The 22,364-nt window shown below is 48.6% G+C and overlaps 1 protein-coding gene across 3 annotated transcripts in view; it reads left to right on the top strand.

Annotated features, from left to right (window-relative positions):
* The window catches only part of SMAD7 (SMAD family member 7), a 33,036-nt gene extending 17,975 nt beyond the window's left edge, over window positions 1-15,061 (top strand). For all 3 annotated transcript variants that reach the window (XM_051641751.1, XM_051641750.1, XM_051641749.1), the window contains one exon: window positions 13,002-15,061. In XM_051641751.1, the coding sequence (XP_051497711.1) occupies window positions 13,002-13,540 (539 nt within the window). In that variant the 3' untranslated portion in view covers window positions 13,541-15,061. The remainder of the gene's footprint in view (window positions 1-13,001) is intronic.
* Window positions 15,062-22,364: the final 7,303 nt, after the last annotated feature.

Below are 22,364 nucleotides of genomic sequence, written 5' to 3'. Positions count from 1 at the left end.
TGGTGGCTTCAGCATTCATGGAAAAGTTGATGGTGTCATAGGAGCCTCCAACACAGCCCAAGCCAGGAGAGAGGGATTTTTTTTGCAAGCTCATCCTCAGGTGTGATTTGCCTCCTTGTAAGTCAGGAGGCCTTTGTGTGCTGGTTTCTTCTCAGAAAGTTTCTGTTTGAGATCTGGGTTGGGTGTATGGGTGGAGAAGAGGTGTGTCTTGGAAGTGTGGAGGTGTTGGCTCATGTCCTGGAGCTGGGGCTGGTACCAACCCTGAGTTGCTCGAGGGTCGCATGGCAGCATCTCCTGAACTCTTGACTTGGGCTTCTTGCATTTCCCAGAGGAGCCTCTTGGCTCTTTGTCATTAAATGTGATTATTCCGGGTTGCTATCAAGGCAGGAGAGGAGGACAGAGGGTGCTGTGATGGCCTCTGAGTCATCAGGTCCTCCCAGGACAACCTCACCTGTGTCAGAGAACAGAAACAGGGACCTGTGCAGCAAAAATAGGATTTCTGAGGATTTTCCATGTGGGACCCACATGTTCTCACACCTATCTGGGTGGCCTGAGGGTCTTCAAAACCCCATGGATGCTGGCAGCACCCCTCAGGAAGGGTGTCCCCTCTTAAGTCATGCCTTTGTCCCACCCAAGCACGTTAGGTTGGAGCCTGGGGAAGGGATTCCCATCCTACTGCTTTTTGGAAACAAGGGAAAAGTTTTGCCACACCTTTTTTGGAGGGGTGCAGGAAGAGAGGCAGATAAAGAAGGTTCTTTTAAATTAAAACTTCAAAAAAAAATTAGACTGCCTGTATACTAAACAACAGCAAAGAGGCCCATTTACTGTAAATATTATGAATGGATTTGGCTGCCTTCTCCATCCCCACCCTTCCTCCAAGGCTTTTTCTCTTGAGCTGAGTCGAAATTGGGCCTTCAGACAGCAGGGTACTCTGTAATTTGCATGGCTGATGAGGCCTGAAGCCTGGTGTGGAGGAAGCTGGAGTCAGCTGGCTCCTCTCTAACCACTGGAGACAGGCAGACAGGCATTTTTGGTGTGTGCCCAGGTGTTATTATTTTATTTTTTTATTCATTTCTGGGCCCCCCTCCCCTTGCAGCCTTGCTGGGATTTTGAAGAAAACGGGCACACAAAATAGTTCTTCTCTTCTTGGGTTGTTTTTAGCCGTGGTAATTGATTAATCACTGTAATTAGACAGTAGCAGTGACTAATAGGATGTTTATGAATCAAATTTCTGGTTTGGTGGACTTGGTGATCTCAGGAGTTGCACTTTGGCTCTTTCTTTGCCATCTCCTCCCCCCCCTTTCCCAGCCCTGCTGCTCCTTCCGTGCAGGGGACACTGGGGACCTGGCACAACTTCCCACATATACCTTGGTCACCCCGTATTTTTCAAGCCTGGGCAGCCTTGACATGTGCCATACCCATACCTGCTCTTGAGGCTTTGTAGGTCTGCAACAACCTAGGTCTTGCTCCCAAGGACCCTTTCTGGGTTTGTTTTCTTGCTTTTGTGTCCCAGCCCTGAATTAACTCTCAAAGATCAGGGCTGGGTTCCAGGTTGGGAGATGGTTGAGTGGAGGTGCCACCAAGTTGGGGTGGGAAACTTAGGGGATATCCTCAGGGATCAGTTATCTCTACCCACCACCTAACCTGACCTCATTTTTTTGTCCTGATTTCACAAGAGGGTTTCCCAGCCATGGTGAAGGTGATGGAAGTTCTTGGTTGGGTCACCATGGGACTGTGCAGAACACTCCCCAACTCATAGGTCACTGCTAAGATGACTCTGAACCAAAGGCCTAGTTACAAATACCAGGAAATCTCACTCTTTTCCCTGATGGCTCCTCCTAAATGTTATCCTCTGGGTCCCAGTCAGACTTTAAAAAGGTTTCACATCAATTGGTAACATCTCAGATTCTGGGTACCAGCCCTTAGAAAAGTGCAGCAAACTGAACTCTTGGTTGGAGGGGAGGGTGAACATTTCTTTTCATACAAGGTTAATTTCTTTAGCTAAGAGCAAAGAGCCATTTAAGTGATTGGGTGGACAACTCATTAATAAATGAAAGAAATAATCTTAAGGCTCTTAAGCCTTGCATGACTATAGGTGGAGTAATAAGAGCTGCCTAATTAGGCGTAGACACAAATTTATGGTCTAGCCTGTCAATCCTCAGATTAAGGACTCCCTAAGTACCTACTGACACGATGGGCTGTAATGGCTCCTGAAGAGATGTGATGGTCTATCCTGTCAATAATCCATGGATTAAGGACTCCCTAAGTATGTGTTGATGTGACCGACTGTCCCTGCTCTTTGGGGGCTCTTGTCTTGGTGTGATGGAAGGACCTCACGGGCCACCTTGGGTGGTGTCATCCCTGCAGTAGGTTAAGAATTTATTTTCTCTGCAAACAACAGGAGCTTAACACATGACCATCCCCTAAATTAGCCTTTCAGAAATCATCTCAGCCATCAAAAGCAGGGGGGGGGGAGGTGAGGAAGCTGGAGCTGTCTAGCTAGCCCCTGTGTGCAGGGAGGTATAAAAGGGTGTTGGGGCAAACATTGCTGTGGGTGGTGTCTCCAGGCTTGCCCACAAGCTCCATTAAAGGCACAAAGACTCTTTTTCTGCATCAGGATCTATCCTTTAATTTGGATTCTTTGCTTTGCTTTGCTTTTGCAGAGCATACCTGGAAATTTGGCTTTGAAGACTTTTTCTTGGGAGTTTTTTTTTCTGTCTGTTCCCTGTCCCAAGTAGCCTGTAAATTACTGAGAGACTAGAAAGGAAGTGAAATTTCCCTTTTTGGTGCCCCTTTTTCTTTGCTTTGATGAACTGTGTGGTTGCATGTCATGCTCAGTCTTCTCCTCACATGGATGTAATAACCATTTGCTTCTGGAGGAAGAGTTCAGGGGTGTCTTTTTCCTGAGATCCTGCAAAAAACCCCACTTGTCATTAACACAAGGGGCAAAAAAGAGACCTGCAGTGGCCCAAGCTGCCCTGAGGACCCTCCAGAAGACCATACAGAAACCCATCAAACCTTCTGGGTTTTGTGTTTCCATCACTCTAGGAGAAGATGGGGGCCATAGTTCTGCCCTGGGCTTGCAAATGCCACTTAAGGTCAGCCAACAGAGATTACAGGGTGCGAGACATGCTGAGCTGGGTCTCAGCCTTGGCCCTGGCCAGATGACATGTTGTGCTGTCACCAGGCCAGCCCATTTTTTTTTTTCTGTCTTCAAGCACAGATGCCCTCCGTGTGCACTGCTGGGTAAAGGATGGACCAAGGGTTCATCTGCTCATTGGTGTTGCCCACATTGCTTGTTTTCCAGCAGAAAGCTGCCTTCTTGGAAGCCAAGCAGGGATCTTCTCACCACCCAGCTGGGTCTCCTTGCCTTCCCCAGGAGCCCACATCTGAGGCATGATCCTTTTAGGAAAGGTCCATAAGACCCATCTTCTGGTGCTGTGATTTCTTGGTGGACATTGACATTAATTCATCTGTTGCCTTGACCCGTTAGTTTAGTGGTCGTGTGTGCAGTGTCACCTCTGCAGGTGGCCCAGGTGAAGGTGCCACAAAACCTGAGCAACCTGATCTTGTTGAAGATATCCCTGCTCATTGTGGGGTGGGATTGGACTAGATGGCCTTGAAAGGTCCCTTCCAACCCAGACCATTCTGTGATTCTATGCAAACGAGAAGATTTCTGTCAGCAGTTCAGGGTAGATGATGCCATGGTGAGTATTGAGCCAAGGTTGATGTTTGGTGGGAAATCCAGCCTCAGGGGTCACAGCAGTGAGGAAGCAGGGTGGGGTGAGAAGTGGTGAGAAGTTTAGGAAGAGCACAAGGAGGGAAATAAAAGGTTAACCCCCCCCCCCCCCATAAAAATAATCTTAAAGTATGAATCCATAGTTGGAGACACTTCTACAGTTGGATTGTTTAATTGGCTCCTAATCCTGAAATCACCAAGGAAAGTTGCAATTCCAGGCATTTAAAAACCTAACCAGGAGCTGCCCAGTATTCCCAGTTTCAGAAAGGAGTTGTTACTGTGGCAGATCCCAGTGACAATCCAGCTAGTTGTTGACTTGATCCGATGGGAGTAGCCCCAGCGGGTGGGATCGCTCAGCGTGTGCTAAACTTGCTGTTTTCTTTAGGGGCCCGTTGATTACAGGAAAACCTTTTAGTTATGTCAAAACAAAACAAAGCAAAACAAAAGCTCCCCGACCCACCTCCCCTCTCCCTTCATGAACTTGGCATCAGGACAAGGCCAAGATCTGAAAGCTGGCCAGGAACTGCCTTGATTTTGGTGGGCTTTTGTTTGGTTGTGGTTTTTGGGTTGTCAGGTTGTTTTTGTTGGGTTTTGTTTTGTGTGGGGTTTTTTCCCAGTTAAAATCAGTTTTTCCAAAATTTTTAATACTTCCAAAAAAAGAACTTTTTCTTCCCAAACTCCTTTTGAAACTTCTGGAGCTCAGAAAGAAAAAAGTGTAGACTCACAGACTGGTTTGGGTTGGAAGGGACCTTGAGGATCATCTAGTTGCAACCTCCCTGCCGTGGCCAGGGGCACCTTCCACTAGACCAGATGTAGAGATGATGTGGTTTCATCATCTTCAAAGTGTTCATGTGTTAAGGAGAAAAGCCCCACCAGAGATTTTCTGCCACTTGCAGGCCATGTGAGATGTGAGTCCTGCCACAGCTTGGAAGAACCAAGCTTGGGCCTGTTATGGATAAATCTGTGTGTTTCCATGGTGTGATTCTCCCATACACAACTTCATCTGGACCTCCTTGGTTTCAGCAGCTTTTAATTTTTAGGGATTATTGCTCTGGTGTCCCATCCTCCAGGATTTTTGAATGGATGTAGCATTTTCTGTTGCATCCCCAGAGCAGGATGATGCCTGGCCAGTGTGTGCACATCCAAAGCTAGAAGAATCCTGACTGTGGCCTTTTATTGAGGAATTTTGAGCAGGACTTGATGGTGGTGAGAGTCAAGGCAAGTGGTGGGAAACCTCCAAGCCTCTCACGCTGGTTGGCAAGTTGCTGGGAAGGTGGTTTTTGGGGGGACACTCCATCCTCTCCAAGGGATACACTGATAAAAGTCAAGGCAGCCATTCCAGGAGGGTGCAGAGAAGGACCACAAGGTTGACCAGAGGACTGGAGGACCTGCCATATGAGTAGAGGCTGAGAAAACTGGGTTTGTTTAACCTTGAGAAGAGAAGGCTTCAGGGGAGACCTTATCACCATGTTCCAGTACGTAAAGGGTGGCTCCCAAGAAGATGGAGACTCTATTTACAAGGAGTCACATGGAAAAGACAAGGGGTCATGGGCACAAGTTGCTCCTGGGGAGATTCCGATGGGACACAAGAGGTAAGTATTTACCATGAGGACAGTTAAACATTGGAATAGGGAAGTGGTGGATTCCCCCACATTGGACGGTGACAAGTCTCAGTTTGACAGGGTGCTGAGCCACCTCCTATCAACTAGAGTAGCACCTAGAAAGGTGTGACCGGATGATCCTTGAGGTCCCTTCCAACCTGGCATTCTAGGATTCTAGGATCACCCACCCCAGACTTCCAGAAAACATTGCTCCAAAGACTTCAAACCATTGCCCTAATTTCTCCCTTTCATGCAGAAATGGGCTCTGACAACCTCTCTCTGTAGACCCAACTATGAATGATCAATATGACCAATTCTTGAAATTCTTGAGTGTGGCCTCACTTGATTTTCAGCCATTTCTATATATTTCCTTATTTTTTTCCACAAAAAGCCTGGACAATGTGCTGGGGGGGGGGATGGGTGGGAGGAGCCTGACAGAGCCCCTTAGGCAAGGCCTTAATGCAAACCATGGAAATGAAATAATAACCCAACGATAGCAGCAACTGGAGAGATGCTTAATAATGGAATAATAGCCTGGATGTTTATGGTATTTAAACATGATCATTGTTTGCTGGAATATGGGAACGCTCTCAGTTTGCTGGGATATTTCCAGGCATTTAGAAAGGGATTGTGTTTGCTCCGAGGAGCTCGTAAAAGTGATGCTTGTGATTCCCAAAACCTGAGAATCCCAAAGCATTTCTCAGGCATTTTCTGGGCAGTTGCACATGAGGGTGTGTTGAGGGTGACGGGGCCACAGATTTCATAGAATCATAGAATGGTGAAGGTTGGAAGGGACCTGAAAGCTCATCAGGTTCCAACCTCCCTGCTATGAGCAGGGACACCTCCCACCAGACCAGGCTGCACAGGCCTCATCCAACCTGCCTGTCGCAAGCCGGTACCGGGGGGCTACCGGCTGTCAGGATACTGCCCTTCAACACTTCCAGGGATGGGGCAGCCACAGCTTCTCTGGGCAACCTGTTCCAGCACCTTTCTACCCTCATGGTGAGGAATTTCTTCCTGATGTCCAACCTAAATCTCCCCTCTTTCAGTTTAAAATCATCACCCCATGTCCTATCACTGCCCTCTCTGGTGAAAAGCCCCTCCCCAGCTTTCCTGGAGCCCCTTCAGAATTGTAGAATCATTAAGGTTGGAAGTGACCTCAAAGACCATCAAGTTCCAACCCCCTTGCCATGAGCAGGGAACCCAACCACTAGATCAGGTTGCATAAAACCTCATCCAGCCTGGCCTTAAAAACCTCCAGGGCTGGGGCATCAACAACCTCCCTGGGCAACTCATTCCAGTTCCTCACCACCCTTAGAGTGAGGAATTTCTTCTGATATCCAACCTAAGTCTCCCCTCTCTCAGTTTAAAACCATCACCCCTTGTCCTATCACTGTCTTCTCTGATGAAAAGCCCCTCCCCAGCTTTCCTGGAGCCCCTTCAGGCACTGGAAGGTGCTCTAAGGTCTGTTTCCTGGCATCTGGGGTTTTTTTGTGTTGTGAGTTTGCAGCAGGAGGAGATGAGAGTTAGACTGTGAATCCAGATTAATCCCTTGGGGGATTTTGAGGCAAAAATCAATGTATTTTCTTTATTTGCCCAGAACCGTGGGTCATTGCCACCAAAAAAACCCACAAATTTTTGGGGCAAAATTCCATCACTTCAGGAAACATCTCTGTGTCATTTTTTCCCTCCTCTCCTACCCGGGGTGATGCCACCAGCTTTTCCCCACCCCTTTTCCTAGCAGATGACAGAAGCAGGGAGGTGGGTGGGAACGAGGAGGCTCCTCCAGGATCCCAACAACGCAGGAAAAGCGGCTTCGGCGGCGGCTGCCGAGGAGGCCTGATCCTGTTTATCCAAGCTCAGGCTTTATATTCTCATGGCTTTTGGACTAGACAGGCAGTCAACAGCCCAACCCCACCAACGGAAGAGGCTCTGGCATATTTATACTCTTTGCTGGCATTGGTTCCTTCAAAAAAAAAAAAGGGAAAAGAGGAAAAAAAAATCCCGGATTACCTAAGACTTGTCCTTGAGGTCTGGTCACCCCATGTCATTGGAATTCATTCATGAACTTCCAGCCTTCCATAAAGGTCTGTTCATTCATAGCCAAGACAGTTGTTTTTGTTTAGGGTTTTTTTTATATATATATATTTTTTTTTAATTCCAAGTTGTTTTTTGTTTCTTTTTGCTTCAAGTTATTTTTAAAATCTGCTGCCAATTCAATAAGGTTTCATAAGCACCCACGAGCTGCTTTTTAAGTGGTCTTCCCTAATGCAAGCACAAAGAGCAGGTGAAAAACTCTTCTTCACCCCCACCTCCTCCTGAAAGGGATGTTTGGATGTCCAGCTAAACACAAACCTACAGGAATTTTTACCAGGGTTCAGTTTTCCTCCAGAATTCCTTCAACTGCTGTAAAACACGAGTCAAGAGCATTTTTGGCATTGGGGGGCAGGGTGCAGTGGAGGTGGGGTGTTGGGTGGGCAGGGTGGAGGTGGGTCCAGGAGCATCTTCCCCCTTGACTGAGAAACGTTGTCCCCCTGGATCCAGGAGCATTATGGCTCCCTGGATCCTGAGGGATCATCCTCTTGGACCAGGGGAATTAACCTCTCGGATCAAGGAGCATCATCCCCCTGGATCCAGGAGCATTATGGCTCCCTGGATCCTGAGGGATCATCCTCTTGGACCAGGGGAATTAACCTCTCGGATCAAGGAGCATCATCCCCCTGGATCCAGGAGCATACCCTCCTCCCCCAGATTTGGGGCATTTCCCCCCCATGGATCATAGAATCATAGAATCATAGAATCCTAGGGGTTGGAAGGGACCTCGAAAGATCATCTAGTCCAACCCCCCTGCCAGAGCAGGGTCACCTAGAGTACATCACACAGGAAGGCGTCCAGGCGGGTTTTGAATGTCTCCAGAGAAGGAGACTCCACAACCTCTCTGGGCAGCCTGTTCCAGGGCTCTGTCACTCTCACAGTAAAAAAATTTTTCCTGATATTCATCTTAAACCTCCTATGCTCCAACTTGTATCCATTACTCCTTGTCCTATCACTGGTCTTCACTGAAAAAAGCTTAACTCCATCGTCTTGACACTCACCCTTTACATATTTGTAAACATTGATGAGGTCACCCCTCAGTCTCCTTTTCTCCAAACTAAAGAGACCCAGCTCCCTCAGCCTTTCCTCATAAGGGAGATGTTCCACTCCCTTCATCATCTCTGTGGCTCTGCGCTGGACTCTTTCAAGCACTTCCCTGTCCTTCTTGAACTGAGGGGCCCAGAACTGGACACAATATTCCAGATGTGGCCTCACCAATGCAGAATAGAGGGGGAGGAGAACCTCTCTTGACCTACTAACCACACCCTTTCTAATGCACCCCAGGATGCCATTGGCCTTCTTAGCCACAAGGGCACACTGCTGGCTCATGGTCATCCTCCTGTCTACCATGACCCCCAGGTCCCTTTCACCTACACTGCTCTCCAGCAGGTCAGCCCCCAACCTGTACTGGTACATGACATTTTTCTTCCCCAAATGCAAAACTCTACACTTGCCCTTGTTAAACTTCATCAGGTTTTTCCCCGCCCAAGTCTCCAGCCTGTCTAGGTCTCTCTGAATGGCAGCACAGCCTTCTGGTGTGTCAGCCACTCCTCCCAGCTTGGTGTCATCAGCAAACTTGCTGAGGGTACATTCTGTGCCCTCATCCAGGTCGTTGATGAAGATGTTGAACAGCACCGGTCCCAGTACCGACCCCTGAGGGACTCCACTAGTCACAGGCCTCCAACTAGATTCTGCCCCATTGACTACAACTCTCTGACTTCTTCCTTTCAACCAGTTCTTGATCCACCTCACTGCCTGATCATCAAACCCATACTTGATCAACTTATCTACAAGGATGCTGTGGGAGACGGTGTCAAATGCCTTACTGAAATCAAGATAGACCACATCTACCGCTCTACCATCATCTATCCACCTAGTAATTTCCTCATAGAAGGCTATGAGGTTAGTCAAACAGGACTTACCCTTGGTAAAACCATGCTGACTGCTCTTGATGACCCCCATCTCCTTGATATGTCTAGAGATAGTGCCAAGGACAAGTTGTTCCATCACCTTTCCAGGGATGGAGGTGAGGCTGACCGGTCTATAGTTACCCGGGTCCTCCTTCTTGCCCTTCTTGTAGACTGGAGTGACATTTGCTATCCTCCAGTCCTCAGGCACCTCTCCAGTTACCCATGACTTATCGAAGATGATGGAGAGTGGATCCTTAGACACCATTCCCCTGGATTCAGGAGCATCTCTGCTCCCCTGGATCCAAGAGCATTTTCCCTCCATGGATCCTGGGGCATCATCCCCCTGGATCCAGGAGCATCCCTGGATCCAGGAGCATCCCCCATGCCCCCGAATCCAGAGTATTTTCCCCCCATGGATCCTGGGACAGCATTCCCCTGGATCTATAAGCAATATTTCCTCCCTGGATCCAGGACACCCCTGCCAAGATCCAGGAGCTTTCCTTCCCCCTGGATTCATGTGCATCACACCCCAGATCCAGGAGCATCCCCCCCCAAGATTCCTCTATCTCCCAGGGAAACACTATCCTGGGGGTGCTTCTTGCCCTGCCAGGAGCACCCTTGGGTGAAGGGCACCCCATTTGGCTTAGGGGGGAGGTAACCCCAGCCACCAACCCTGTCCCACCTCAGTACCAGCTTTCACCAGGATACAGAGTTCTCCACAAGAAAATCTTGGAAGGCACCAACAAGGGGGGACAAACCGGGGCACATCTTGATAGATGCTGTCCCAGGGATCACCCCCCCACTGCCAGGACCCCATCCCTGGATTCACCCAGGAGTGAGGGTCCCTATTTGTTGTGGACAAGTTCTCCATGGGACAGCAATGTGTTCTTGTGGCCAAGAAGGACAATGGTATCTTGGGGTACATTAAGAAGAGTGTGTCCAGTAGATTGAGGGAGGTTCTCCTCTAACTCTGTCCTAGCGAGACCTCACCTAGAGTGTTGTGTCCAGTTCTGGGCTCCCCAGTTCAACTGGGACAAGGATCTACTGGAGAGAGTCCAACAAAGGGCTATAAGGATGATGAAGGGACTGGAACATCTGTCTGATGAGGAAAGGCTGAGAGACCTGGGGCTTTTCAGTCTAGAGAGGAGAAGACTGAGGGGGGATCTAATTAATGTCTATCAATACATGAGGGCATCAAGAAGGCAGGGACAAGCTCTTGTCACTTGTGCCCTGTGACAGGACGAGGGGCAATGGATTCAAACTTGAGCATAGGAAAGTCCACCTCAACATGAGGAAGAACTTCTTTCCTGTGAGGGTGACAGAGCCCTGGGACAGGCTGCCCAGAGAGGTTGTGGAGGCTCCTTCTCTGGAGACTTTCCAGACCTGTCTGGATGCCTTTCTGAGTGATCTGCCCTAGATTTGGTCCTGCTCTGGCAGGGGGGTTGGACTTCATCATCTTCAGAGGTCCCTTCCAACCCCGGCCGTTCAGTGATGCTGTGATTCTGGGCTGTACACGGGCCCATTTTTAGTAGTTGCCTCCAGCAACTGGAGAAATATTTTCCCTGCTGGCAGGGAAATGAGGAAATTCAAAGTGTGTGGCTGGGTTTGCTTTTTTTAATTCCGTTTTTTGGTGCTGGATTTATTTATTTATTTATTTATTTATTTTGCTTTTTAAAAGCACAGTGCAGGGCTTGAAGCACCATGAGGAGGGGGGAGAAGAAAAACCTCCCTGCGCTGGGGAAATGGGCTACGAGAAAACAGGGCAGGCAGCAATTCTGGGGTGGGGTGGGGGGGGTTGGGGTGTTGGAGAGATTTGGGGTGCTGGGTCTCCCCCACTCCCATGGTGCAGGGGATGGTTTTGGTAGGAATCATTAATTGACATTCTCAGCTTGATTTTTGTTCTTTTAAATATAGTTTGGGTTGGTGTTATTTTTTTTAACGATGATTTGGTCTAATGAGGAGCAGCTGAGGGAGCTGGGGGTGTCCAGCCTGGAGCAAAGGAGGCTGAGGGGAGACCTGCTGGCTCTGCAGCTGCCTGAGAGGAGGTTGGAGCCAGGGGGGTCGGGCTCTGCTCCCCAGGAACAAGGGATGGGACAAGAGGAGATGGGCTCCAGTGGTGCCAGGGGAGGCTGAGATGGGATCTTGGGCAGCATTTCTTGCTGGCAAGGGTTGTCAGGCCCTGGCCCAGGCTGCCCAGGGCAGGGCTGGAGTCCCCATCCCTGGAGGGGTTTCCAAGCCGTGTAGATGTGGTGCTGAGGGCCATGGGTTAGTGGTGGCCTTGGCAGGGCTGGGTTAATGGTTGGACTTGATGATCCTAAAGGTCTTTTCCAACCTTGATGATTCTATGATTCTGTGATACTAATTCTAAAGATGAATAGTTCCCAGGTCTTAACATGCCTACAGAGGCTTGAAGGAATCACCTCTCATGAAAAGGGTTTTTTTCCCATTCCTCACCACCACCCCCACCTCCCACTCCCCTCATGGTTTTTCCTCCTACTTGTATCTTCATGGCTCACCCAGACTAACTACTGGCAAGGAAGTGAGAGGAACACATTTCTGGTATTTTTGGAGGGTTTTTTTTAGGGTATTTTTGTGGACTTCTCTGGGAATCACCAGATGGTTTGGTTTGGAAGGGACTGTGAAGATCATCTAGTTCCAGGTGTGAGGTGTCTGGTCCCCACCCTGCCACTGTTTGATGGTGCTTCCTGCAGGTTGGGGCTTCATCCAACATCTCCATCCTTTCCATCACCCAGGCTCTGATTACAAGCAGGGAAGAGCCCCGTGAACTAGAGCAAGCAAGTTCTTGTCACCTCCATGGGGTGACCTTCAGTGTACTTTTCTTAACAGCACCTCATTTGTTTTTTTGGCATCTTCACAGGAGGTATTTATGGAAATGGATCCATGATCTGGTGGGTGGAAATAAGGGGTTGCAGGGTGTTTGGTCCTGCTGGAGGCAGCTGGCTGCAGCATCTCATCCTCCTCTGTTGGCACTGAGGGTGGTCCTGGTGAAGGTTTAGGTGAGGGATGGCTGCGCCATAGATGCTGCTGGTGGGTCTCAAGCCACTTCTGAAGGTGGACCTGGTAATTTAGGACCCATAATTCCAACCAGAGCTAGGCACTCAAGCAACATAGGAGTCCTCCAGACCAGGGTCAACTGAAATGGTGGCCTTATCATGTGGCTTTTGGAAATTATTCATGTGCTGTGGGCATTGGTGTGTGCATGGAGACCATCATGAATCATAGAATTACCTTGGTTGGAAAAGACCTTCAAGGTCATCAAGTCCAACTGTTGACCTAACTGACAAGTCTTTAACTAAACCATATCCCTCAGTTCTATGTCTGTATGACTCCTAAATTACTTCAGTGATTCCACCACTGCCCTGGGCAGCCTGTTCCAATGCCTTTTGGGGAAGAAACTCCTTCTAATATACAATCTAAACCTTTCCTGACACAACTTGAGGCCGTTTCCTCTTGTTCTATCACATCAAACCTCATTGAACAGACCCACCTCTTTCTAACCTCCTTCAAGGTAGTGGTAGAGAGAGAGGAGGTCACGGGCAGTCAAGGACTTTCCAGTGTTGTGGAACCTTCCAACCTTTTGGGTTGTATTCCTGCCCCCAGTGCTTAAATTTCTCCTTCCTTGTTTTCCTCCTGTAGATTCCCAACTTCTTCAGGAGCCCGGGGATCGATCACACTGGTGCGTGGTGGCATACTGGGAAGAGAAGACTCGTGTGGGTCGGCTGTACTCTGTCCAAGAGCCCTCCCTGGATATCTTCTATGATCTACCTCAGGGGAATGGTTTCTGCCTCGGACAGCTCAACTCAGACAACAAAAGCCAACTGGTGCAGAAGGTCCGGAGCAAGATTGGCTATGGCATCCAGCTCACCAAGGAAGTGGACGGCGTGTGGGTGTACAACCGCAGCAGTTACCCCATCTTCATCAAGTCGGCCACACTGGACAACCCCGATTCCAGGACGTTGCTGGTTCACAAAGTGTTCCCAGGTTTTTCCATCAAGGCTTTTGACTACGAGAAGGCCTACAGCTTGCAGAGACCCAACGACCACGAGTTCATGCAGCAACCATGGACCGGATTTACTGTCCAGATCAGCTTTGTGAAAGGCTGGGGCCAGTGCTACACCAGACAGTTCATCAGCAGTTGCCCGTGCTGGTTGGAGGTTATTTTTAATAACCGATGACTCGAGACAGAGTGGACTCATGACATTTATACTACTTTGCTGCTATTATTTCCTTCTGAGTGCTTGCTTTTCATGCAACCTTTTTGGGTTTTTGTTTTGTTTTGTTTGTTTGTTCTGTTTGTTTTTCCCTGTGTTTTTTGAGGAATAGCTTATGGGAAGATTATTTTTTTTTGTTAATTTTTTTTTACTTTTTATTTGTTTTGCCTTGGGGTATTTTGATAACTCTTTTCCTTTTTTTCAAAGTGTGAATGACCAATTACTCAGAAGGGCAAAGGAAGGGTGCAAGGGGAGGGGGATGGATGGATGGTGGATGGATCGCACACGATAATTATTTCACACCTCTGAAAGGATTATCCGGCGCGACCATCCCTGGGTTTGGAAGCCACGTGCTACATGTTACAGTTCCTTCTCTTGGATTAAACAACAAGATACCTGTTATTTTTTTAATTCCCCATTTTTATCCCCTTTTGCTGCCAGCCACCCCCTGGTGACAGTGACACTGAGAGCCCTTCTCCAGCGGTGCTAAACCCCACGTTGCCGCCAAAGGATGGTGCGAAACCTCCCCACCCGGGTCTTCAACCCACCTTTTTCATTTGTATTTGTATTTTTATTTTGGTCTTGTTGCTGGGTTCATGTCTCATCCCTGTGTTCATCCTTCCACTGCTTCGTTGGGGTGTTTTTTTTTTTTTGTGTTCCTTCTTTTTATGGTCATGGATTGAGAAGACAACAACCTCGTGCTTCATCGCTTGAGCCTGAAACGCGAAGTGATGGAAGCTGAAGCCTCAAAAGAAAATGCTAAAAAAACCCCACCCCATCAAAACCAACAAACCAAATGAAAAAAACAAAAGGGGAAAAAAAAGAAGTGTTCACAATAGCTGGGCTGTTGTCACCTGCTTCCATCAGGTTATCCCGGTACCATCCTATCTGGAAATGCAGTTGTGCTTTTCATTTCTTCTTGAATTCATACACGAGTATGATACTTTTACACTGTTCTTAGCTCAATGAGCATGTTTAGACCTTAACATAAGCTATTTTTCTAAAGATAAAGGTTTAAATGAACAAGAGAGCATCCTCATTGGAACTTTTAGCATTGTAGTGCTTTGGAAAACAAAAAACAACCAACACAACAAACCACACACACACAAAAAGGACTCCTTGAACCTCCTCCCCCGTGAGATTTATTAAAGAAAAAAAAATGTATTTTATGTTATATATAAATATATTATTACTTGTAAATACAAAGACATTTTATAAGCATCATTATTTATGTATTGTGCAATGTGTATAAATGAGAAGAGAAAAAATAAGAAAGATGCACTTTGCTTTAATATAAATGCAAATAACAAATGCCAAATGAAAACAGAAAAAAGAGAAAAAAAAGAACAACAAAAAAAAAGAACATGAGATTGGTGTTTCCTTTTTTTTTTTTCTTATGGGTGTTTTTCATCCAGATGAATGTTTGTTTGTTGTTTTTTCTAAAGGAGTTTTATGTTCCATTAAAAAATAAAAACCTACACTTGATTCCAGGTTGTGGCGAGTGGCTTTTTCAGTGTGGCAGGAAAGATGCTGCTCTAGGTGGGGCCCACGTGGGGTTGATGGTGGGAACACTTCACCCCAGCCTTGTGTGGGACTTCTCCAGTGTGAGTAGCACCCAGATTGGGTCACTCCTGAGTTTTGGGTTCCTTTGGGCTGATTTGGTGCACCCAATGAGTCCAAGTCTGGAGGGGTTGGTTGGATCTGGGCAGGTTGCACAGAGATGCCCAAAATCATCTGGGGTAATTCTTGCTATTCCTGTTTCTCATCATTTCAACTTGAAAGAACCACCCTGCTCCCATTTGACACTCTTCCAGTCCCTGAGATACCAGGGGAGGCCAAGCTTCTGCTCTGTGCTGGGACACAGGTGGCCCGTGCCACCAAGTGCGGAGGAAAACGTGGGGAGAAGGGGAGAAAACCAGTCCTTGGTAGGTTTTCATCAACTATTACCTGCCTTCCTCATCTCCCATGCCTCTGGAATTAATTAAAGGTTATTTTTCCTTTTGCCCCACCCTGCCTTCAGGCCTTCACAGCTCCACTGCATCCCATCATGGAGAAGGACCCTGCAGCCTCTTGTGGATAGGGACCTTGATTGGAACCACCAGACTCCCGGAGACGGAAGGATTTGAAGAAGTAGAAGGTCCAGAAGGGCTTGTAAGCTTCCTCCCTGCCAAAGCATCTCAACACCAGGAATGTGACTTCAGCCTCTGCTGTCCTTCATGTGGTTGATAGCAGTAGATCAGGCTTTGTGGGCATCTGGACCAGGTTCACTCAAGGCTATACCTTTCTGTTCAATATTGGCCCAACCCAGAAGGATTTATTGAGATACTATATGTGGTTTGCTCTGAATGGACTGTGCCTTCAGCTGGATTCGTGTCATAGAGCCCATGAACCAGCTTCATAATGGTTTGGGGTCATGATTGGGTGTGATTTGCATGGCAGTTTCAATTTCCAAGCTCTCACCTCGTCCTTCATGTGAGAGTCAGCATGGAAGGCTTGAGGACATGATGGATGCACCCACCCTGTCTTGCTTGATAAGCAACACAAGATACCTGGAAGGGCAGATGTTGGGACAGTGGCACCTACACTATAATTTGGCTCATTTTCTTCCCGTTCTGTGCCAGCAGACTTGAAATACCCGGAAACCACATCAAACCTTCTCCGTGGTCCAGCAGCCAAACTGGCACCGATGGCTTGCATCAGAAGCTCAAGAAAGAGTGTTCCCACCCATGTCCTCAACATCCACCCAGGCAACACACCATGAAAGGCCCAGCAGATGAAGGATAAAGCAGGAGAGTTTATTGCAAAACTGCCTGTTGACTCCTCTGTGCTTTTGTAGCATTTCTCTGAAGGACTATGGACCTTGGGTTAGAAGGATCTCTACAGATCTAGGAGCCACCGGGTCAGTGGTCACACTAGGGTTATGGTCAGCTGGCTGAGAAGTTGGCTTTTACTTTGGAGTACCCAAAGGGTAGAGGAAGTTGGGACTCACTCATACTTCTCCTCCCCTCTCCAAGCTGTTGTGCTGGCAACTAAGGTGTGGTTCTTTATCCAGAAGAGATGAGATGAGGGTTTGTCCTTGAGGTACCACACCAAAGTAGCAGCAAGCCATGTAGGCACACCAGAGATGTTTTGCAGATGTATTCACCTTGTTCCACAAAGTGAGTACCATCTCATGTTGGTTAAAGCCCCGAAACTTGGAGATCTGGGCTCTTGTCCCTGCTAGTTGGCTCATGAGATGTGACCAAATCATCTAGCCTTGTTTCTCAGGATTTCTTTTGTGGGACACACAGGCTACAAATTGTAGCTCCTCCTGAGAGGTGAAAGCAGCAAATGGAAATATTGTATCCCTAAATGAACACAGCAGCTTTCCAGGATACCTAAGAGCCACAAAAATGACCACAGGGCTGGAGAACCTCTCCCTAACAGGCAGAGAGAGTTGGGGTGTTCAGCCTGGAGAAGAGAAGGCTCCAGGGAGACTTTATTGTGGCTTTTCAGTACTTCAAGGGGGCTTAGAAGAAAGATGGGGACAGACTTCTTAGCAGGGCCTGTAGTGATAGGACAAGGGGTAATGGTTTGAAATTGAGAGAGAGCAGGTTCAGACTAGATATATGGAAGACATTTTTTGCCATGAGGGTAGTGGGACCCTGGCCCAGGCTGCCCAGAGAGGTGGGAGATGCCCCATCCCTGGAAACATTCCAGGTCAGGTTGGACAGGACTCTGAGCAACCTGATCTAGTTGAAGATCATAGAATCACAGACTGATTTGGGTTGGAAGGGATCATAGAATCATAGAATCATAGGGGTTGGAAGGGACCTCAAAAGATCATCTAGTCCAACCCCCCCGCCAGAGCAGGGTCACCTAGAGTACATCACACAGGAAGGCGTCCAGGCGGGTTTTGAATGTCTCCAGAGAAGGAGACTCCACAACCTCTCTGGGCAGCCTGTTCCAGTGCTCTGTCACTCTCACAGTAAAAAATTTTTTTCTGATATTCACCTTAAACCTCCTGTGCTCCAATTTGCATCCATTACTCCTTGTCCTATCACTGGTCATCACTGAAAAAAGCTTAACTCCATCTTCTTGACACTCACCCTTTACGTATTTGTAAACATTGATGAGGTCACCCCTCAGTCTCCTTTTCTCCAAACTAAAGAGACCCAGCTCCCTCAGCCTTTCCTCATCAGGGAGATGTTCCACTCCCTTCATCATCTCTGTGGCTCTGCCCTGGACTCTTTCAAGCAGTTCCCTGTCCTTCCTGAACTGAGGGGCCCAGAACTGGACACAATACTCCAGATGCAGCCTCACCAATGCAGAATAGAGGGGGAGGAGAACCTCTCTTGACCTACTAACCACACCCTTTCTAATGCACCCCAGGATGCCATTGGCCTTCTTAGCCACAAGGGCACACTGCTGGCTCATGGTCATCCTCCTGTCTACCAGGACCCCCAGGTCCCTTTCACCCACACTGCTCTCCAGCAGGTCAGCCCCCAACCTGTACTGGTACATGACATTTTTCTTCCCCAGATGCAAAACTCTACACTTGCCCTTGTTAAACTTCATCAGGTTTTTCCCCGTCCAAGTCTCCAGCCTGTCTAGGTCTCTCTGAATGGCAGCACAGCCTTCTGGTGTGTCAGCCACTCCTCCCAGCTTGGTGTCATCAGCAAACTTGCTGAGGGTACATTCTGTACCCTCATCCAGGTCGTTGATGAAGATGTTGAACAACACCGGTCCCAGTACCGACCCCTGAGGGACTCCACTAGTCACAGGCCTCCAACTAGATTCTGCCCCATTGACTACAACTCTCTGCCTCCTTCCTTCCAACCAGTTCTTGATCCACCTCACTGCCTGATCATCAAACCCATACTTGATCAACTTATCTACAAGGATGCTGTGGGAGACGGTGTCAAATGCCTTACTGAAATCAAGATAGACCACATCTACCGCTCTACCATCGTCTATCCACCTAGTAATTTCCTCCTAGAAGGCTATGAGGTTAGTCAAACATGACTTACCCTTGGTAAACCCATGTTGACTGCTCTTGATGACCCCCATGTCCTTGATATGTCTAGAGATAGTGCCAAGGACAAGTTGTTCCATCACCTTTCCAGGGATGGAGGTGAGGCTGACCGGTCTATAGTTACCCGGGTCCTCCTTCTTGCCCTTCTTGTAGACTGGTGTGACATTTGCTATCCTCCAGTCCTCAGGCACCTCTCCTGTTACCCATGACTTACCGAAGATGATGGAGAGTGGCCTAGCAATGACCTCCGCCAGCTCCCTCAGCACCCTTGGATGCATTTCATCCAGACCCATCGATTTCTGGATGTCCAGATTACGCAACTGATCCCTAACCCAATCCTCATCTACCTGGGCAAACTCCTCCTCTATCTTGACTTCTTCTGGGGCTATATGAGACTGGGGCTCCTGGGGAAAGCCTGCAGGAGTAAAGACAGAGGCAAAGAAGGCATTCAGCACCTCTGCCTTCTTTAAATCCTCTGTCTCCAGGGCTCCCACCTCATTCAGCAGTGGGCCTATATTGCCTCTGGTGTTAGTTTTGTCGGCTATGTATTTGAAAAAGCCCTTTCTATTGTCCTTAACCTGACTTGCAAGGTTAAGTTCCAAGGAGGCCTTAGCTTTCCTAGTTGCCTCCCTACATTCTCTGACAACAGTCCTATATTCCTCCCAAGTGACCAGCCCCTCCTTCCATGATCTATAGATTTTCCTTTTCCACTTGAGTTTGCCCAGCAGTTCCTTTTTTAACCACGCTGGTCTCCTAGCTCCCTTACTAGATTTTCTACCCATTGGGACGCTCTGATCCTGTGCTTGCAAGAAGTGGTCCTTGAATGTTGACCAGCTATCTTGAGCCCCTTTACCTTCCAGCACTCTGTCCCATGGGACTTCCCTTAACAATTGATTGAGGAGGCCAAAGTTTGCTCTGTGGAAGTGCAGGGTTCTGGTCCTGCTGGGTATTCTGTTCCTCCCACACAGGATCCTGAACTCCACCATCTCGTGGTCACTGCAGCCAAGGCTGCCACTGACCACCACTGCTTCAACAAGGCCCTCCTTGTTGGTGAGCACAAGATCCAGCAGCGCTCCTCTTCTAGTCGGCTTGTTCACCATTTGCATTAAGAAGTTGTCATCAATGCACTGGAGGAACCTCCTAGACTGTGAAAGGCTGGCTGTGTGAGTCTTCCAGCAGATATCGGGGTAGTTAAAATCTCCCATAAGGACTAGGGACTGTAGTTGTGAGGCTGCTTTCAGCTGCCTGTAGAAAGCCTCATCAACTTCCTCGCCTTGATCAGGAGGTCTGTAGTAGACCCCCACAACTGTATCACCCATACCACCCTGCCCTTTAATTCTTACCCACAGACTTTCAACTTGCCCCTCATCGGCCCCAGCACAAAACTTGATACATTCTAGCTGCTCTCTCACATAAAGAGCAACTCCACCACCTCGCTTCACTGACCCATCTTTCCTAAAAAGCACATAGCCATCCATGGCCACATTCCAGTCGTGTGAGCTGTCCCACCATGTCTCTGTTATTGCTACCAGATCATAACCCTTAGCCCGCACACAGACCTCTAACTCTTCCTGCTTATTCCCCATGCTGCGTGCATTGGTGTACAGGCATTTCAGGAAGCAAGCAGAGCACACTGGTGGGACCAAATCCTCCTTAGACCACCGTCCTTCAGGCCCTGGTATGTTCCTCTTGGGCTTGTCCCTAACAGACCCAGTTTTCTCCCCTTCCCCCTTCACATCTAGTTTAAAGCTCTCTCAATGAGCCCTGCTAAGTCCTGCCCCAAAAGCCTTTTCCCCCTCTGGGACAGGTGCATCCCACCTGCCACCATCAGGCCAGATGTCTCATAGAGCAGCCCATGATCAAAAAAACCAAAGCCCTGCCTTTGCACCAGTCTCGTAGCCATTCATTGATCAGTAAACTCTTCCTGTTTATCTCTCCACCCATTCTTACAGGAGGGATGGAGGCAAACACGACTTGTGCTCCAGACCCCCTAACTAGCGGTCCCAGGGCCCTGAAGTCTCTCTTCATTGCCCTTACATTTCTTGTGATAATTTCATCACTGCCAACCTGAAAAATCAGCAGTGGGTAGTAATCAGAGGGATTTACCATACTAGAGAGTTTCCTTTTAACATCTCTAATGCGAGCCCCAGGGAGGCAGCAGACCTCCCTGTGGGATGGGTCTGCTCGACAGATGGGCCCTTCTGTTCCCCTCAGAAGGGAGTCTCCCACCACAATTACCCTCCTTTCCTTCTTAGTTGAAGAAGTCCTAAGTTGTGGAGCTGAGCAACAAGTCCTAGGCGGTTCACTAGACAAATCTGTAACTCCAGCTTCATTTTCCTCTCCCTGATGTTCCAAGGCCTCATACCTATTCTTCAGGGGCAATTCGGAGGGTGGAGGGAGTTGGGAGGGTTTTTTCTTGCCTCTCCGAGGACGGACCTCCCTCCATTCCTCCACGTCTCTAAAGTTCTCTCCTTCTGTCTGAGGACAGGAGGGGAGGGGATCCATCACTTCTTCTAGAACCTCGTCCTTCTGCCCTTGCCTCAGGGTTTGGCTCCACCAATCTATTTCGCTCTCACATTCTCTGATAGTTCTTAGTCTTTCAACCTCCTCTGTCAGTCTAACCACCTGCCTGAGGAGATCACTGATTTGCTCGCACCGCACACACGCGGTGCCACTGGCTCCCTCTACTACCAGTGCCAGGCTCAGGCACTCGCTGCAGCCAGAGACCTGCACAGCTGCGTGCCTGCTCAGAACCTCCGTCTGAGTTCCCATATCCTTTTTCAATACGGTTTTAGGGCGTGTTGTCACCATGCTAGAGAAATTTACCTGTGTTCTCTGCTTCCTTCCTGCCCTCGCGCCGCTCTCCACGTGCGCTTGCGCTCCCCGCCCTCGCGCCACTTCCTGTGACGGCCGCTGCCGCTCTCCGCTCTGCGCTGCCGCTCGCTCATCTAGTTCCAAGCCCCTGCATGGGCAGGGGCACCTCCCACCAGACCAGGTTCAAGCGAAGTGCTGACCTGGTGTAAACCTGCTCTGATGTGGTCCTGCTGGCGTCATCCTGTCCAGCTGGAGGCTTCATCTGGTTGTACCATCTCACTGTACCCGAGTCCTTCTGCAGCCCATGAACACATGAAACAGGTTGCCCAGAGAAGTTGTGGAAGCCCCATCCCTGGAAGTGTTTGAGGCTGGGCTGGATGGGGTTTGGAGCAACCTGGTCTAGTGGGAGGTGTAGGGTCACCTGGGGGGTTGGAACTAGATGATCTTTAAAGTCCCTTCCAAGTCAAACCAGTCTGGGATTCCATGATTTTATGACATGGGCTCACTCAGAAAGGCAGTTATGTGTTTTCTCCTGATCTGGTCAAATTTGGATGATCCATTAACACCTGGATTACAGAGTATTTGGGGGGCTGGAACTAGGTGATCTTTAAGGTCCCTTCCAACCCTAACCCTTCTATGAACCACAGTCCTGACCTGCCCTTGGACAGAGTTGCTGTGGGCAAGTGCAAAGCTGGCTCCTGCCCAATTGAAAATGCTTATGTCCACCCCCAGGTTACTCCTGGCCAGCAACATGGTGTCCTTCAGCACCTAAATTCAGGCATCTCCCAGGTATGAGCACTCCCAGCTCTAGGGACACCTGTGGACATCTTCCAACAGAGCAATGGTGGCCATGGGACCTCATGTATCATGGTCTGTAGGGCTTAGCTGTGGTTTCCACTCTTTCCTCCTTGGAAACCACCTTACTGAAAGCTCCCTCACTTAAGAGGCTCAGACATGAGA

The sequence above is a fragment of the Apus apus genome, chromosome W (genome assembly GCF_020740795.1).
Source record: "Apus apus isolate bApuApu2 chromosome W, bApuApu2.pri.cur, whole genome shotgun sequence".
Lineage (NCBI taxonomy): Eukaryota > Metazoa > Chordata > Aves > Apodiformes > Apodidae > Apus > Apus apus.
The sequence above is the reverse complement of the archived record's forward strand: the minus strand, read 5'-3'. Positions and strand labels throughout refer to the sequence as shown.